Source organism: Fukomys damarensis, unplaced genomic scaffold, assembly GCF_012274545.1.
Source record: "Fukomys damarensis isolate Sample0158 unplaced genomic scaffold, DMR_v1.0_HiC HiC_scaffold_14, whole genome shotgun sequence".
NCBI classification, from domain to species: Eukaryota; Metazoa; Chordata; class Mammalia; order Rodentia; family Bathyergidae; genus Fukomys; species Fukomys damarensis.
The window spans coordinates 72658709-72677902 of NW_022900926.1; the positions used below are offsets into that span (position 1 = coordinate 72658709).

At 39.4% G+C, this 19194-nt stretch overlaps 1 protein-coding gene across 1 annotated transcript; it reads right to left on the reverse strand.

Moving 5' to 3' along the window:
- Positions 1-5817: 5817 nt before the first annotated feature.
- Positions 5818-11618, reverse strand: Snx3 (sorting nexin 3). Its single transcript, XM_033763183.1, has 4 exons — positions 11582-11618; positions 10527-10690; positions 7721-7845; positions 5818-6256 (listed from the first exon to the last, which is right to left on the reverse strand). The coding sequence occupies exons 1-4, from the start codon at positions 11616-11618 to the stop codon at positions 6151-6153; spliced, it is 432 nt and encodes a 143-aa protein (XP_033619074.1). The 3' UTR covers positions 5818-6150.
- Positions 11619-19194: the final 7576 nt, after the last annotated feature.

Genomic DNA, 19194 nt, shown 5'->3' on the forward strand with positions numbered 1-19194 from the left:
ACTCAGGACCTTGGGCTTGCAAGGCAGGCAAGGTGCCACTAGGCTAAATCCCTGGCCCTCCCAGCCCTTTGTATTATCTTTACAACTTGTAAATTTAAATTATTTCAAAGCACGCTGCTTTGTATTATCTTTACAACTTGTAAATTTAAATTATTTCAAAGCGTACTATCTCTAAGTGTGGGTGTGTGCCTAGACTTGCATGCCTACCTGTGTGTGCAGTGCTGGAGATTGTATCCAGGAAACTCTGAGCTACATCTAGAGTGTTTTTTTTTTTTCAAACTTTTGACACAGGTTCTTGCTAATTCATCCAGGCTGGCCTTAAACCTGCAATCCTTCTGCCTCAGCCTCCCAAGTAGCTGGGATTATAAGTGTGTGCCACTGTGCCTGTTTTCTAAAGGGTATACAAGCTGGGTGTGGTGGCAATGAAAGAAGCTAAGGTAAGAGGATCACAGATCTGAGTCCCACTTGAGCAACTCAGTGAGACCCTATCTGAAAGTAAAAAAAATAAGTAAAAAGGGCTATGGACATGGTTCAGTGGTAGAGCACCCCTGGGTCCAATCCCCAGTACTACCTCTTCTGTACCTCAACCAGGAGCCAATGTTACCTATTTCTTACATAATCTTTCAGAGATACTCAATTAATACTTGCAATATCTATCTCCTAAAATTTTATAATTTCACAAGACAAAGTATGTGAGATAAATTCCTAGAAGTGAATCGCCTCAGCAATTCTGGTGGTGGTACTGGGGATCAAACCCAGGGCTTTGCACATAGTCAGTGCTCTTCCAAGTTACCTCCTCTATCCCATTAGTCTAGTTTGGATAGTTAGTGCTTTCCACGGAGGTTGTACCAATTTATTTCCCCGCCAATACCTGTGGTGAACCTGTCACCTTGGCTTACACTGTCGTCTGAGCCCAATTCACTTCCTTCAGATTCCGTCACTGTCCAAGAGAACCCTCTCTAGAATAATGTCAGAAAAAACAGGGCTGTTCTTGAGGCAGCAGAGGCCAACAGGTAGCTGCGTGCAGCAGCAAAGAGCAGCAAGGCGGGGAAGCTGCACAGCAGATGATTAACATTCCTAACATCCATTACTAACTGTCCTCTGGAGGAGAAGAAAAGCATTCTTTGCTTGCTCTGCGCAGCACACAAAGGGTCAAGCCTTACGGATCTATCCTGGTGAGGGAAACCCCTCCCCAGGTCAAATGTTCAGATTACAGGTCCAGGAAAATCCCTGTAGAAAGAAGACAGCAAATCCCCAGTGCAGCTGAAAGGACAAACTTTCCTCACCTCAGACACTCCAATGACTAAACCGGTTAAACGTGGTTAGGATTTACTGAACATGAAAACAACTGGATTAAAGTATAATCTAGCTAGAAAGGAAATGTACCAAGAAAGCTAAGGCAAAGCTGTAGTGTTCACCTCTGCCAATCAGGGATGGCCATCCCCTTATATAACCAAATTCTCTTACATGTTCAGGGTCCTCTAACTCGTGCGAAGGTCTCTGCTAGCATTAAGACTCTCATACCGCACTGGCATCAAGGCATCTGTACTAGGGCCGGCATCCACTGCACAGGCGCAGATTTTTGGATCAAAGACTAAGGTTTAAATCCTTCTTCTTCTTCTTCTTCTTCTTCATAGCTGTGGGACCCTGGACAAATTAAACTGTCCCAACTCTTCTGTTCCTAAAACGAGATTAACACTCATTTAATAAGGCTATTTTGATGACTAAATAATAATGTGAAGAGCATAGGTTGAGGCAGCACTCGGGAGATGGTATTAGCTGCCTTGCAACCTGTGTCTGTCTCTCTCTTCCTCTCATACCTGTACCCAAACACCAGACAAATCATTCCGAACCAGGCCGTCATGGCGCACACACAACTCACTGTGGCACGGGAAGGTTCAATTTCCCTACATCAGGGCTTCTTAACTGTTTTTGTTGCTCAAAGATCCCTACTCAGGTACTTGCTATACAAGCATAAAGTAAAATATACAAGATTACAAAATGCTTATTTATTAAAGCTTTTATTAAAGGATATTTAAAACTTTTGATAAAATGTGATTCTCTTCAAGACCTTTGTGGTGGGCCCAGTAACTACTGTAATTCTTAAGTAATGATCAAGATATGTATCAGGGCTACAGGGCGGAGTAGCTCAGTTGTACAGCACTTGCCTAGCATGTTCTATCCCATGCACCATACACAAAGCCAAAGCTGATTCTTTTGGAAATACAATAAAATTTATTTAAAAAAGAACCCATCTAAGTCATTTATTTCTTTTTTGGCATTCTATTACAGTGATTTTGATTTTTAGAATTTCCTTTTGATTCTGAGTGTTATTCTGTATTTCCCCATTACTCCCCTCCTCCACTAATTAGGGATTGAACCCAAGACTTTGTGGATATTAGGCAAGTGCTCACAGAGCTACATCCCCAGCCCCTACCCATCTATTTTTGTATGTTGTCTAATTTTTCTATTAAAAGCTTTAAGGCTGGGTGTGGTGGCACACGCCTGTAATCCCAGCACTTGGGAGGCTGAGGCAGGAGGATCACTCTGATTTGAAACCACCCTGGGCTACATAGTGAGTTCCAGGTCAGTCTCAACTACATAGTGAGACCCTGTCTCAAAAAACAAAACAAAACAAATAAATGTTTTTAAGGTAGCTGGGTTTGGAGTTGCACACCTGTAGTCTTGGGTATTTGAGAGGTTTAGGCTAGAGGATTACTTGAAGTTACAGAGACCAGTCTGGGCAACAAAGTGAGACTATTTCAAAAGGCAACAATGAAATCTGACATATTAGTCACCTTTAATTGCTTAATTCCAATATCTAGGGCCAGGGATTTAGCTGAGTGGTTCCACTGCCTGCCTCACAAGTGCAAGGTCCTGAGTTAAAAAACAAAACAAAACAAAAAAAACAATAAAATTCCAACATCTGTGACATATCATGGCTATGATTGCTTTATCTCGACTTTTTTCTTTTGGCATGGCTTGTCATTTTTTTGTTGAGAGCCAGACATATTAGCCTTAATAACATAAACTGATTTACAGCAATCTTGCTAGAATTGGACAGTGCTTAATGTTCGTGCCAGAGACTCGACTCTTCTCTAGTGTCTTTGTCACTTGCTTCTCAACTTCTGGCTACCCTAATACTCCTCAGAGATGACACTGCAGCCCCACTCGTGTGGCGGAAGATGTGGGTTAGGGGCACTCTGTAATCCAGATGAAATCTCAGCATTGCTGTAAACCTGTTTCTCCAATGGTACAGCTTTTAGCCCTTCCAAGTCTGCAGCACTGCTTATGTATTGAAGTTGTGACCCCTATTAAGTACGCTGCTTCTTCAGGTAAGAGGAAGGAGGTAGGGTAACAGAGGATGGAGTGGGAAGAACGCCCTTCCCCAAACCAGGCTAAGACTGGCAGGCAGTCTCAACCCTCTAGAGCAAGGCCTTTATAAGAAACTAAGTTCTGGGCATTATTTCACAATGACTGTTCATTCCATTTCCTTGGCAGAACCACACGGGGATTGTTCTAGACCTTCACTCTGCCCTGCAACCTTAATTCACTGAAGGGTCTGAGAGGTTCATTGTTTAGTTTTTCCTTCTTTCAAGCTCTATTTATGTAGGAGGTGAACTTGGAAGTGTTGGTCTCTTGGTGAATGCTCAGCCCCTTCCTTTTATTTGAATTCCCATGTCTCTTTGTCAAGTCTGCCGTATGTTTTGGGACTGCACTTTTCGTGTTTGTTTCATGGCAGGGTCCTCACAAGGAGCTTGAGGGAGGGCTAGGTCAGATATCTCCTGCTTGGCTCTCTACACATCCCAAGTGCTGAGTGCTACTGGTTGCTTCCATATGGTACTCAGTCTGACAGTAAACTTCCTTTCATGGTTTTGAGTTAACTTTTCTCGCCTCTAACAATGCTTTTTTTTGGGGGGGGGTATATACAAGGATCGAACCTATGCCTGCTGCCACTGACAAAGCTTTAGTTTTTGTAAGGCTGTAAATCAAGATTTGCAAAAAGTAGTGTCTCAAGAATTGATGAGACCTTTTTCCTGACTTCTTGTAATGACGAAGTCAGATAAGCTCAAATATGACCAACACAGACAAGCAGGTGGCACACGTTATCTTGCTTCAGCCTCCTGAGCCTGAAGGGTCTTAGAATTACCCAGCCATTGCTGTGTAATTCATTGGCAAATTAAATTCTATTCTCTTAGGAAGACTCCTAAGAGTCTCTGAAACCCTTTCCTATGTAGTTAGAATTAACAGCACGTGTATTTTTACTTTTATTTAACTTGGAGGGGAAAAGGTGGTTTTACTAGACCATAGTCTTAGTTCCCGAAGAGATAACACTGAAAAGTACCTTCCTGAATTAGGCAGAAATCTGGAATAAGTAATTTTTCACTCAGTCTAAAACCTTCTGACTTTTCAAGTGCTTATCTATGCATAGGAGACGGCGATAGAGACACTAAACAAGCAGGGCAGTACAGTCCAGACTAAGCCATACTATTGTATTTCCTTAGCAAGGACCCAAGTGGAAGCTCTGCACTGCTGACATTTGCACTGTGTGGGGCTGAACTGCGCAGTTCTGACTCTGGCAGCGTGCCCCAGGTGGGACAACCTGGGAGGCAGGATCACCCCGGCCTAGAACCACTGCTGTAGAGGAATTACTAAGTTTAGCAGGGCTATTATTTTTCAGTTATGTACATTAAAAAAATGGTGCCTTTGATATTCTCTAGCTCACTGAAGTAAAATTAACATGGTTAGCTTTGTATGTTCTTATAGTGATGGAAGGAGCCAGTTTTATGGAATAGTGAGCAACAAAATGCCTTGTAAGGTAGCTTTTTGACTTAACTCTTAATTTTGTTGGATTGGTAGAATCCTGGCTTTTGAAGACCAAAGCTTGTTTTCTCTCAAATGCACTGACTTATTTACAGAGGAGGTAGCTCTTGGTGGAAGGATAGTCTTTCTTTACACTGGGATTTAATTCTGGGTCACATGAATTCTCAAACCATCACAGGTTGTAGACTCAAATTGGAAACCACATTCCTGGCTGCAAAGGTCTTGGGCATAACACAAGTCAGGCAGCAAGGTGTGTACATTCTGGTCTCTTATCTCTTATACAAGTCAGGGTACAACTCTGTAGTACACCATTAGCCCAAGCCAAATTAAAGAGAAAGTATGCATGTGCTGACTGACTTACTATACTCTTGCTAAACCCACATGGACTAGGAAGAAAATTCTTCTCAGAAACAGGAGGCTTGGTGTTGACTTATCTTAAAAGGCCTTTTAAAGAATGACTTAGGATTATAAAGCATTTCTCCAATATACAAAGTGCTTTATAACAATTCAATAAGCTTTAAGGAATGCATTTTTAGCGCATCGCTTTTCTGTTGTTTAAAAGAAAATACCCCATTCAAAAGGTGGCTGCATACTTGATATCACCACTGTTTAAAGAGGAATGGAGTTACAGGAATGAGAAGTGTATAATTAGTAAATAATCCCTCTCAACAAGTGAGTTAAGTAGCTAAGCCATAAGGGAGAAAAGAAAAGCTGGAGGCAACACAATCAGTGCATATCAGAAATGCATTTTTATTTGAAAACAACTTAAATTTTTAGACAAATGATCTTAGTATATAAATCTGATTTTGTTTTTATATAGAATATAAAGATTTCCGTCATCAATCTTCCATGTGAAGGGTTTTATGGGGCGGAAGGAAAATACGTTCTGCACACAAGTGTGTATCTTTTGTGTGCGGCACTGAGAACGGTGTAGTGCTCCTACACATAAATTAGATCAAGCGACATTACACATTAAAGGGGGGGATATTCTAATTAATTAGAGTGAAGAAGCAAACATGACACAAAAACTGTGCAAATAAGACCATGTCAGAATCTTTAGTTAGGACACTGCAGATTATAGAGGAAGGTCTGTGTATACCACACAAAATCAGCAAGGAAGAGCTTATTTATATAGAAAGGCTGGAATGAGAGATTTTCACTAAAGCAAATTAACTTGTCAACTGCCAAACAAAACCGAGCACGCGAGTGTTACTATACGGAAGGCATGTTATACCAGTTTCTGTGCAGCATGCTAAAGGATAGTTAGAATGTCTTCACCAGTGCACATGAATCATTAAGGGTCACGTTTTTGCCTCTTGCCAAATTTCAAGCATGTCTTATTTTAGATGGAGTATAGCTTTTATCTATTATTTCATCCTGTAAAAACATGTGAAGACAACGTTCATTCTGTGCCAAAGGATGACCAGCGACCCTGGAAATCAAAAATAGAAATTTAGTCTAATGTTTTATAGAAGTGGTTGGTACTAGAAGTCAAAACACTCATTTTAAGGTTAGGAAGTATATACAATCTACTAAAAATAACTATTATTCTGGAATAGCTATATAATTTATGCTCTGATAGCTAATGGTATATTTTCTTTCATTTGGTTCACAAGAAAAGTTTAGAAAACATTTTATACCAGTCTAACTTTGTACTGCTTCTGGCACATTATCAGCTGGTGTATTCATAAGAAACTTAAATGAATTTACTGTTAAAAGTGAAATATGTCAGTGAATTCTACGAAGGCATCTGAATGAGAATAGATAGGATTGGAGTTAAAAATACAGGAAATGTAATAAAGCCCCAATACTGTACTAAAAGGAAGACACAAATAGCTGGCTTCTGGTTTTGTTGGCTTGCTTTTAAAGTTTTCCATCACAGGCTAAACACAATACCAGACTGGCCTGTAAACACAGCTACTTGAGAGGATGAGGCAGGATGGCAAGTTCAAGGCTAGCCTGGGCAACTTAGTGATTTACCAAGACTGTCTCAAAATAAAAAATAAAAAGGGCTGGGCCGGGGATTTAGCTCAGTAGTTCCACCACGTGCCTTGCAAGTACAAGGTCCCGAGTTCAATCCCCAGTAACAAACAAACAATAAAAATAAAATAAAAAAGGCTGAGGATGTAGCTGAATACAAAGACTCTGGGTTCAATTGCAAATACCACAAAAACAAATTAAGTAAAACTGAAAAGCTACATTTCAAATGGGAATAAAATTAAATGCTAGAGGTATTAAATACTAGAGATATTTAATAATGGTTTGAGCTTATCAAGAGTTTCTTAAAAAAGTTTCTAAAAGACGAACATTCCTATCTTTTTACATTTTCAAAGGAAACTTCTGGGGCTGGGAATTTAGCTCAGTGGTTCTGCTGCCTACCTTGCAAGCACAAGGACCTGAGTTCGATTCCCAGTACCAAAAAAAAAAAAATCAGGAACAAAGGAATCTTCTGTCATGAGAATAAAAAGTGCACCTTTATACAAGAGACACTGATATCTGTATCTGCAATCAAAGAAAATGATTGCAAGAGTACTGTGTGTTTTATTGTTCATTCCAGAACATATCTTAAATCAGAAAGAATCAGAAAGAATCGAAAAACTGTATTTTTTAAACACTGTAGTTTAAAATGTAATCTGCATAAATTAACCAAGAAAAACAAATATAAAACTCAGGTCAAAACAAAGCTACACATTTCAATCACTCAAGGGTGTTATATCACATGCTATTCAATTTGTTAAGATACTTTTACTTAGTTTAAATGCTATAAAAAGTTAGGATCTGGCCAAAGGGAAAGGCATTATTACAGTCTAGACTAACCTCTGAATTATTAGTAGGTACCTAAAATAGTCTCGAAACAATGTTCACTCTTAGCCCTTGAAGAACAGAAAGCACTTACTTGTTTATAAACTGCTCCAGCCCTTGCTTCCTCTCCTCAATAAAATTGTCATCAAATATTCCATCATCTCCTCTAAAAGGAAGTTGACGCAAAAACGCTTTCCCAGGAAGTGGGGGAACTACAACCTAAAACAACACCAAAATCAAGTTTTGATTCAATAAAGAAATAAGATGTTAATAACACGGTAGGTAAGAATTCTGTGGTTCCTTGACTCTTTCCACCTGCATGTTTTCTACACATGTCTGAAGTGATGACAAAACTATCAGCATGTATGTGTTCCATCTCGTAAACTAAGAAGTACGTCAACTTTCTCTCAAATCCCATATTCTGCTATCTTTTCTCAGAATGTTTCTTTTCTTCCTTCCCACATTATAAGAATATCAGAAATTGTCCCTTCCAAGTCTAAACTCGGGCCGTGAGCATGCCAGGCAAGTGCTCTACCTCCAAGCTACAACCTCTACCCCATCTCTGACAAACAGGTAATTCTTTGATGGGTGGTGATGGGGCTTCTTGAGTGCTGCAGAATGCGGAGCATTTCCAGCTACTCTAGTGGTGGAGGCGGGAGAATGGCAAGTTCTGGGCAACTTAGGGAGACCTTATCTCAAATTATTAAAAAGAAAAGAGCTTGGTATGCAGCCCAGCACTCCCTGGATTCAGTCCCCAGTACTGCACAAACACAATGAGACACAACACAACACATAAGTCAACCAGGCTTCTATTTCAGAATTTCAAAGCATGCAGTATAGCATCGTTCTGACTCAAAACACAGATACTCTTCGTTTAAGGACCTACCTGGTTAATGACCATTTGGACGAACAAGTTATGCAGTTCAGACTTACTGCCTGTCTTTTTTTTGTACAGCACTGTTTATACAGTACTGTAATTTCTGCTGATTGTAATGAGCAGTAGAGTATGTAGTTTAGGTTATTATATATTACAGTACTGCATGTTATGCAAATAAAAGCGAAGTGACAAAGTTGGAGTTTCCTTCGAACATTTCTTTGTTCTGAATATTTAATGTACATATTGTATACAATTCCTCATTTAGTGACCAATTCAATTCACAATCTAATCGCAGGACCATGACTCAGTCACTGAGGAATATCTGCATGTTCATAAAAATATAAGTGTGCTATAGTAGATAACCAAGAGTCAAAGGCTTCGTGTAACCCCCTTTTCTACCACTCACAGATCTTCAAATTACTAGATAAAAATTTATGTGTAAGTTCACATAATCATATGCTTGGGATTTGGTCAAACTTAAGGACAATGCATAATTAGGGTAAGCCCTTGTTTTGGCGTAACTCTCATCCTTCAGCTTTTTAAAGACAGCTATATTTTAGCCAGGTGTAATGGAGCATGCCTGCAGTCCCAGATACTTGGGAGGATTTCCTGAGCCCAGGAATTCTGTCCTACTTTAAGAAAGACACTGTCTGGAGATGTGACTCTGATAAAGTGCTTATTGAGCATAAAGGCCCTGGGTTTGATCCTCAGCAAAGAAAATTCTAAGAAAAGGTGGGCATACAACACAAGCCAAAGCTCAGGTATCTGCTAAATGACCAACCATTTAGCTTATTTTATCTTACATCAAAAGAGAATATAGAGAATTATAAATAGTAAACATATAGAAAATTATTCCATCTCACCAATAACACACATTATACATATTCTACAAGAGTTAGGGCCGGGGATTTTAGCTCAGTGGCACTGCACTTGCCTCTAAAGCGCATGGTCCTGAGTTCGATCTCCAGTACCAAAAAGAAAAAGAAAATTCAAGAGTAACTTTTTCTTGTTGCTGAGGTGCTGAGGGCTCGAACATGGCCTTGGCCATGCTAGGTTAGTCCTCTACCACTGTGCTCCACCCAATGCCTAAGAGTTAAAACGTTAAGGCTTTGAAACAAAGTTTATCTAATCTGAAAACAATAATTCAGTAGATTAAAAAAGAGAAATATCAATTCAACTTTATACAGATCAACAGAAAAAGTATGAAACCAAATGCCCAACATAAACTTTATATTCCTTTCCAATTAAGACATGTCAGCATTCACTGCCATAAGTTTGCTTCTGTAGTCACGAATCTCTCTCCTATATTAAGCATCTGTCAAGTTGAGTGTTTTAAGATCTGCAGGGACCGTAGAACTGAGAGGGGATCCTGAACAATGAGTTCCAGTAAAATGGCTATCTGGTGGGTGACGAATATTTATACCTACCAAAAGCTCTTATTTAAAAAAGAAACCTAGGGGGCCAGGCGTGGTGGCGCATGCCTGTAATCCCAGCACTCGGGAGGCTGAGGCAGGAGGCAGGAAGATGGCTGCGAGTTCGAGACCAGCCTGGGCTACATAGTGAGTTCCAGGTGAGTCTCAACTACATAGTGAGACCCTGTCTCAAGAAAAAAATAAAAAAAAGAAACCTAGGACCAGTGTAAATGGACAGGATTATAGTCGTAAGGAATAAATGACCTATGAAAGTCATGAATGGCTTGCTTGTTCAACCAAGATTTCAAAGATCCTCTTCAACATCAAAATATTGTTGCTTAAGCAGTCTGAAAAGATGTAATTAGAGTTCTTATACACATTTAATTTATTTAGAGACAGTCTTTCTACATAGTCCATAACAGCCCTGAACTCAAATTGTATAGTGCAAGCTGGACTCCAACTCATGATGCTCTTGCCTCAGTTTTTTTGTTTTTTTTTTTTTGAGATAGGGTCTTACTATGTAGAGTTCAGGTCAGTCTTGAACTGATTAAAAAAAAATAAATAAAACCTGAGAATCTGAAAATTAAAATTTCATTACAAATAATTCTTACCTTGCTCTCTCTTTCTAATTCACTTCGTAGCCACTCAAAGTCACTGTATCTTCTTCTAACAGTAGATTCCTTTAGCTTGAAAATAGGAAGATTTGTCTGAAATAAAAAGTCATACCTAAGTTGAAGCACATTAATGAAGGAGATGTCAAAAAAGGAGAGGAGGGCTGGGGATTTAGCTCAGTGGTTCTGCTGCCTGCCTTGCAAATGCAAGGTCCCAAGTTCGATCTCCTGTACAAAAAAAAGGAGAGAGAAATCTCTCCTTTGTAAAATCTCTCCTTTGTTTGTAAAACTGGTAGTGTGACAAGTCTGTTTACCTTAAGGAAAACTAATCATGAAGCTAATTTAGATATTTACCTATAACAAAACTTTGCTACTTGCTGAAAAGGTGTATTATTTACACTAAATACAACTTTCAAAATGCACCTCTGTGTGTATGCTCTAGGTATCACTCTGCCCGAGGTTATTAACATGCACACACACACACACATATTTTTTTTTTCTTGCTTGTTTGTTTTTGTTTTCCTTTTCTTTTTTCTGTTATTCTGTTAAAATTGTCCGTAGACCAGGGGTGAGAGAAGGCTAGATCTGATAGACTGCTCAAGCCAATACCTCAGCAGACCATCCTCACAGGGACTCTGGGATCTGCTCATCGCAGGGTGAGCTTCTAGCTGGAATTACAAGGTTCCCCACCAGCAGGCTCCTGTTTGGGGATGCCAAGACACCTCCTGCCTATTTTTTAGTATCTAAATTCTAGTAATACATTGAATGTTGCTTTTATAATACCAAGAGGAAATTGTGGCTACATCATCAAATTTGGATACCAGAGCCCAGCTGATAGTGGAAGAGTATCCCAGCAGTGTTAGCCTCTTCGGCAAGCAGACAGTGAAACAGAATACCCACTGTATCCAAATTCAGAAGGAGCAGCTCAGGGTATTGCCTTGGAAACAAAATTCATACTGACCAACCCATTTGATAAGAACCTGCGCTCCTAATTGTAAAATCCTTACGTGAAGAGGACAGTAAATACATTTAATAAATATCAGGTTAACTCTGACCTGTAGGTGCCAACTGTTTTAAAACTAAATGCGACATCCAAACATCTCTTTCTGCTGGAATTTGCAACAAAGCATTTCTCACTCATGAAACAGTCAAGTGCTTTCACCAACAAAAGGAAGAGGAAATGAGGTGTTCACACACCTCTGATAACAAGCTCTTTGTTTACCAGCTGGCAGGTCTTGAGAGATGCTCCACCTGGTTACTCCCATCAACAAGAAAGTACTAGCCTACCAATCACGCAGATGAAGGAGGATTTACTTCATCATGTGGGCTGCAGCACAGGGGCAGAAAGCTGTGGTGGAGTTTCTAATGCAGAATGGTGCCAATCCTTACTTTTAGGAAAAAGTTGAGAAAGCGCAGTCCTGGGCCTATAGTAAAGGCTACAGATGTTGTCAAAATGCTGGACTGCGGAGCTGGCATAAATGAAATGTGCCTGGAGTAGAGGGACAGCTTTGCTTTATGCTGTCTGTGGGAATCATTTCCCAAGATCCTATTAGAAAATATTCAAACTGACTCTGGGTCTGCTTTCTTGGATTTTGCTGTAGTCCTGGGCTACAAGAAGTGTTCAATGAGTTATCAAGTCATATTTGCTGAAGCTACTTCAAAACATTAAAGCGTGACACAGTTCTCAGAAACTGTTGCCTGCCCTTCATTTACCTTTTGGTCCTAAAAAAGATATTTTTGTGTGTACACACACAAGCGCACACACATACATGTACATATATGTATATAAATTTTTGGATTTTTTTTTAAAGACCGGATCTCATCCTGTAATTTAGGATGGCCTTGGACTGCCTCAGTTTCTGGAGTGCTTAAATTATAGGCATGCACCACCATGCCCAGCCTTGTTTACTTTAAATTTTTTTCCTTGGATGAAATATTTTGATTTTTAGGAATTTTTAATAAATACGTCTCTTACTTCATTGACTTATAATAAAAATTAATGTTGATACTTTTTAATAAGTGTATTTTTACAGTACATTTAAAGTTATGTATAAATGTTTTGTAGCCTGTAAATTTCATGGTATAGATAACTGTATGTCTATCAACTGTTATTTATAATCTGACACCTTCAAAAATTTTCTAGCCAGATGAGGGGTGCATGCCTATAATCCCAGTAGTAACTGGCAGGCTGAGGCAGGAGGATCACTGAGAATTCTAGGCCAGCCTGGGCTACATAGTGAGTTCAAGGTCAGCCTGCAATATATAGCAACGGTTTGTTATAACCGCTTCCCCCACCAATTTCCATCCTATTCATCTTCACTCTTGTATTAACTCATGGAGTTTACATAGGGTTTGCTACAAATTCATGGGGAAAAGACAGCACTGAATTACAAAGTGCAGTCTTTGTTTACAAAGATTACAAATACTCATTCTGGGGCCAGGGACTTAGCTCAGTGGTGCAGCTGCCTGCCTTGCAAGGGCAAGGTTCTGAGTTTGATTCCTGGTACCAAAAAAAAAAAATTCTGCTAAAATAGATTTTAAAATGTGCACATCACAAAGTTTGTAAAGACAAAAATAATTTAATCCAATAAATGCTGCCAAAATGCTATTTAATACTATATATTCCCTTAAATTTTGTCTTTAAGTCAGTCTACACTTACAGGACCTGAGGCTGTTTTATAGCTGAAAGTAAAATTTTAAGTACCATCTGAAGGAAAGGCTAATCTCTCACTTTGTATACAAGAGACATTATCATCTTGTAAAATTCACTCCTAAAACCTTCTACTTAATTGTTAAAGTTAGTGCTACTAGTAAACAGTTGTCATTCAGCAAAAGGAAAGCTTTTTACCCAGGATTTAAAGCCATTTTTAGTGGCATCCATTTTTTCGAAAATGCATTAACCTCTCTCTACACTATATACCCAGAGCCTGAGATCTTCTACAGATGCTGCTGGGCTTAACGGTATATAGGTTTCAAGCATGAAACCTAATCTCACAAGAGGTTTAAAAGCACTTGAATTTTCTTTCCCAGGTAACCACAACATTTGTTCAGTGTATTAATGACTAAGAGCAAAATTGCACATAACAAGACTCTTATTATACTTAAAGTCAAGCTTATATTTAGAGCTCCTGGCTTGTAATACAGAGGGGTATTCTCATTCCTCACAGGGAATAAAAATCAGGTCCCCTGGAGAGCAGGATGATGATTCCCAGAAAGAAATCACTGGATTATTTCTCTCTAATTTCACCCATTGGCTTTTTAGCCAAGTTCACCCTTCCACATTAAAATATTAAGTCTCTGTAAGTGTCTAAAGATAGAAAGGGCTTTACAGAGTTGAGTATTTTCTGCAGGTGAGATTTTACATTCTGAATTCCCTCCTCTCAAATTACTTTACAAAAGGGATTAACTGCTCTCTTTATTCAATTATGTTAAGATCAAGCTTGTGAAAAGAGTTCCCTACGAATTTTCATACTTCTGGGTACGGAAGTCTATAAAGTTAATCTCTGAAACAACATATCAAGCTTACAGGTACAATGTTGAGGGAAGAGTGCCAATTCAGCTCATCTTACCTTCCACTTTCCCTTTTGAACTTTTGACACAATCATGATTATATCTGACTCACTCTAATAGAGGGGAGACTAGAGGGAAAGTCCCTTCCCTTCTAAGATTGGCTTAGCTAGTAGTTGTGTATTTTTAAAAATATCATGGTCTAAGAAAATTCTTTTAGTTTTCTCAGCTGTGATTCTTTTGTATAAGAACTGCTTAGAGTTTTGATAAACTCAAATCAAGAAATTAAGGCTGAGGTACTTGTACCTCAGGGACAGCAAGTGTGAGGCTCTGGATTTGGTCTCCAGCACTGTAAAAAAGAAAAAAGAAATTCTCAATATTATGTGCCTGTTATATTTAGAGTGGTAAGGTGGCTTTTTCAAAGTTCTTCCTGGCCTGGAGGTAGTTTAGTGGTAGACCACTTGCCTAGTATTACAGCACCACAAAACCAAAATAAATTTATTATTATAAGGTCCCTTTATTTTACTTGATCAAAATAAATGAAAAAACTGCCATGAGCTGGGCATGGTGGCACACACCTATAATCCCAACGCTCAGGAGGCCAAAGCCAAGAGAATGCCTCAATTGTGAGGCCAGCCTGGGCTACATAGTGAGAGACCTTGTCTCAAAAAACAAGACAAGACAAGACTAAAATGCCATCCTGGATCTTGTGAAGCTTATAATGTACCACACAGGTAAAAAGATAAGCATATAAAAAGTTAAATGTACTTGGTTAAAAATACCACAGAGTTAGGTACAGTGGCACATACCTGCAATTCCAGCCACCTGTGAGGCTGAGGCAGGAGGATAAAAAGTTTAAGACTAGCCAGGGATTTAGCTCAGTGGGACCGCCACCTGCCTTGCAAGCGCAAGGACCCAAGTTCAATCCCTGGTACACACACACACACACACACACACACACACACACACACACACACAGTTTAAGGCTAGGCTGGGCAATTTAGGGAAACCCTATCTCAAAATAAAAAAGAGCTAGGAGGCGGACTGTATAGCTAGGTGGTTGAGTACTGCCTACCATGTTTGAGCCAGGTTCAGGTTCATGGGTGGAGGTGGGGAGTGGAGAAGGAACTGATAAATGGTGGCAATGGCATGAATTAAAAGCCGAGAAGAAATAAGAACAGGCTTTAGTTGGTAATTTTTTTTTTTTTTTTAAGTTTTTTTGAGACAGGGTCTCACTATGTAGTTGAGACTGACCTGGAACTCACTATGTAGCCCAGGCTGGTCTCGAACTCACTGCGATCCTCCTGCCTCAGCCTCAGCCTCCTGAGTACTGGGATTACAGGCATGTGCCACCACGCCCGGCTAGTTGGTAATTCTTGTAGGACATGGTAAGTAAAACTGAAACCAGGTGCAGTGGTGCATGCCTATAATCTCAGCACAAGGGAACTGAGGCAGAATTGCCATGGGTTTGAGGACAGGCTGGGTTACACACACAGTTCAAGCCCAGCCAGAACTACAAAGCAAGACCCTATCTTAAAAAGCAAAACATCAAAAACAACAAAACTGAAAAGGCTACACTGAGCTCTGAAGGTCTGGCTAAGGCAATCTATGAGGGCCAGGAAGGAGAATCTCTGAACAGAAGCTAGGACAGGAGAAGCCGTGAAACACGACAGACGAGTGGCATGGATGGCTAGGAGGTGGCATTAAGAATTCTTCGTCCTGGCTGGGCACGGTGGCACACGCCTGAACTACACAGCGAGACCCAGTCTTTAAAAATAAAAAGACTTCTAAGTATGAGGTTCTTAAAGTTGGAAAGAACAAAAGAGAATTTAAAATCCCTAACTCCATGAAGAGATATTTGTGCCTGATTAAGGAGAAATTTAGGACAATTTGTAAGCTTCAATATACAGTATCCTTTCTTTTCATTTGCAAAATTATGCTTTATTTTGCTTAGCTCATGAAAAGGTGAAAATTAAGAGATCCTGGGACAATCAAAAACTAGGAAAGAACAAGACTAAAACCCAGAAGAGAATTGAAGTGTAAGACATGTCTGTATGCCTGATGGTCTTAAAGTGTTAATTATATAAAAGAGAAACCAGCCATTTAAACAAAAAAGTAGGAATGCAAGTGGACATTATAAATTACAGATTTCTGAGACCATGGTATAGAGGTCTAAAACAAGTATAGCCTTCAAGTCTAAGCACAGGAAATGGCTACATTACTGGTCTTCAAAAAGGTCTCATACACTTACACAAGCTGACCTATTAAAAGTCAGCAGCTCCCAGATACTCATATGTAACCTGATTATCACTGATAGCCAAGCAGAAAACCAAGCTTCAAAATGAGATCACCTGAAAATAGCTTAACAATAGATATTAGAAAAATGTTTACTAGGTGTTTCTAGTATTTCTTCAGATAGTGTCACGTGTACATTTGAAAGAGACTGGCAACAACATCAAAAGTATACTCAATAGGCCACACTCTATTCAGCCAATCCTAAGAGATGTAAATGGATGCCCCACTGCAGCTCTCATTAAACAGCTGCATTTCTCCAAATATCTCCATCTAGAGATAAAGGATAAGCTGAGAAGTGCTTAAGCTATTACCTCTCCCTTCAGTACTTTTGATACCTGTTTTACCCAATCTGGAAGGGCATGAATAACTGGAGATATGGTTTATAACCTAGATGAACTCCTAAATATGGCTGGGGAGAAGTCATTTAAATGAAGAATAAGCTTTTAGTCTAGAAAAACCTTTGAAATGTAGATTGTCACTAAGCCAAGATATTTAGTTTCTTTCTTTTTTAAAAAAAATAAGGACAAGGCCTTCCAGTGATACAATTCCTCATTATTTTAAAAGAAGTATCCTTTATGGTATAATTTCTAAAATAGTTATCTAGACTAGTTTAATGCATAAAACAAGTAATTCCATATACTCGTCCTACTCTGTCCATACTCATTTGTGAATTAGCAACAAGACTCAATTGTGAGTACATACAGGTTTTTAATGAGCAAATTTAGAACAAATGCACAATAACTCTATTGTAAAGGAAAATCCATTCATTACAGTTAATGAACATTTACATAGTCCTTCAGGTTCATGGCAAAAGAAATATGCCTCTTTAAAACTAAGACATTTTTTGGATAATTTTATTTATTTTATTGAGACAGGGTCTTGCTATGTAGTCCTGGCTGGTCTTGCACTCACCATGTAGCCCAGACTGGTCTGGAACTCACAGCAATCCTCTTGCCTCAGCCTTTCCAGTGCTGGGATTACAGGTGTGTGCCACCATGTCTGATATTTCCTGGTGTTCTTTTTTTTTGAGACAAGGTCTAACTGTATAGTTTAGACTCGCCTTGACAATCCCCCTCCTCAGCCTCTCAAGTACTGGGATTACGATCATGTGCCAATGTAGCTGGCTAGGATAATTTTAAAACTGCAAAACTATTTATTATATAGCTCCCCAACTTGCTTACTCCTAAAATTTATACCCTTCCCGTGCTGCCACCTAGAATCTCATTCAGTCTAGTGTAGAATCAAATGTATCAGCATTTGTTTTATTTTGAGACAAGGTCTCACTATGTGGCCCAGTCTGGCCTCAGACTTAGGCAATTCTCCTGCCTCAGCCTCACAACTGTTGTGATTACTGGCATGTACCACCATGCCTGGCTTAACATCAGCATTTTTAAGTGATACTAAGGTGCAGCAGGGGTTGAGAACTACTGCCCTAGATTTACCAAATGTAAAATAAAACAGGGTGAGGGGGCTCAAGAATCTGCGTGATCGAATGATTCTGTTTTAGCTACAGTGGATTGGTCAATAGTATTCTACCTTGCTAAGGAGAGTGATTTGGAATACTACAAGGATATTGCAGTGAAAATAGGATGCAAAATCATTATAAGTAAAACTATGCTGTGGAAACTAGTGTAAAAATAGTAGTAGCTCTATCGATCCTAAAATTCATAGGGAGAGACAGGTGTGGTGGTGACGTACACCTGTAATCCCAGGACTTGGGAGGTTGAGGCAGGAATACTGCTGTGAGACCAGCCTGGGCTACACAGTGAGTTCAAAGCCAGTCTGAATTACATAGCAAGACTCTGTCTCAAAAATCCAAAAAGAAAATGTAGAGGGGAAATCTCTTGGGACACCGGTCTTCACAGTGATTTTTTTTTTTTTTTTTTAAATTCACTATCACAACAAAAGCTCTGTTACAAAAGCAAAGATAACTGGAACTACATAAAATTTAAAAGTTTTACATAGGGCCGGGGATGTAGTTCAGTAATTCCACCGCCTGCTTCGAAAGCGCAAGGTCCAGAGTTTGACCCCCGGTACCAAGGAAAACCAAAAACCAAAAAAACAAAACAGTAAAAGAAACAATCAAAAAACTAAAAAGGCAACCTACAGATTGGGAAAAAGAATCTGCAAACCATACATCACATCACATAAAGGTTGTTATGGCTTGTGTTTAGATGTCCCCCCAGAGCCTCATGCAGGAGCAGGGCTTTTGCTGAAGTGGCTGGATCTTGTGTGTTGTGATAGAATTATTGATTCATGATGCAATGCTAGGCTCAAAGATACTAAGATTAAGGGTGCGAGTGCTACCCACTCTAAGTGGTCTGGATAAGATAAAAGGCAGAAAGCCACTGTTGCCTTGTTGCTTTTGCTACCTTCTACCTGACTGCCATCCCATCCTGCTTTGGAGCCAGCCGATTAGGGACTGAAGCCTCTACAAACTATGAGCTAAATAAACCCTTTTCCTCATTTAACATTGGGTGTTGGGTATTCTCAACAATGAGAGAAAAGTAACTAAGAAAAGGGGTTAATGCCCAAGATTTATAAAGAACTTCTATAACTCATTGGTGAGAATATATATATAACTAGATTAAAAGTGCAAAAAAGACCAGGTGTGGTGGCGGCACACATCTGTAGTCCCAGATACTTGCGATCTGAGGCAAGAGGATCCCAAGTTCAAGGTCAGCCTGAGCTACTTAGTGAATCTCATTCTCAAAATAAAATTTATAAAGTGCAGAGATGTAGCTCAGTTGTACCTTGCCTTGAATGTTTAAGGGCCTCCCATTATAAAGGGGGCACAAAGGCCTTGAATAGAAAGTTGTCCAAAGATGACATAAAATCGAGCTACACATATATGAAAAGGTGCTGC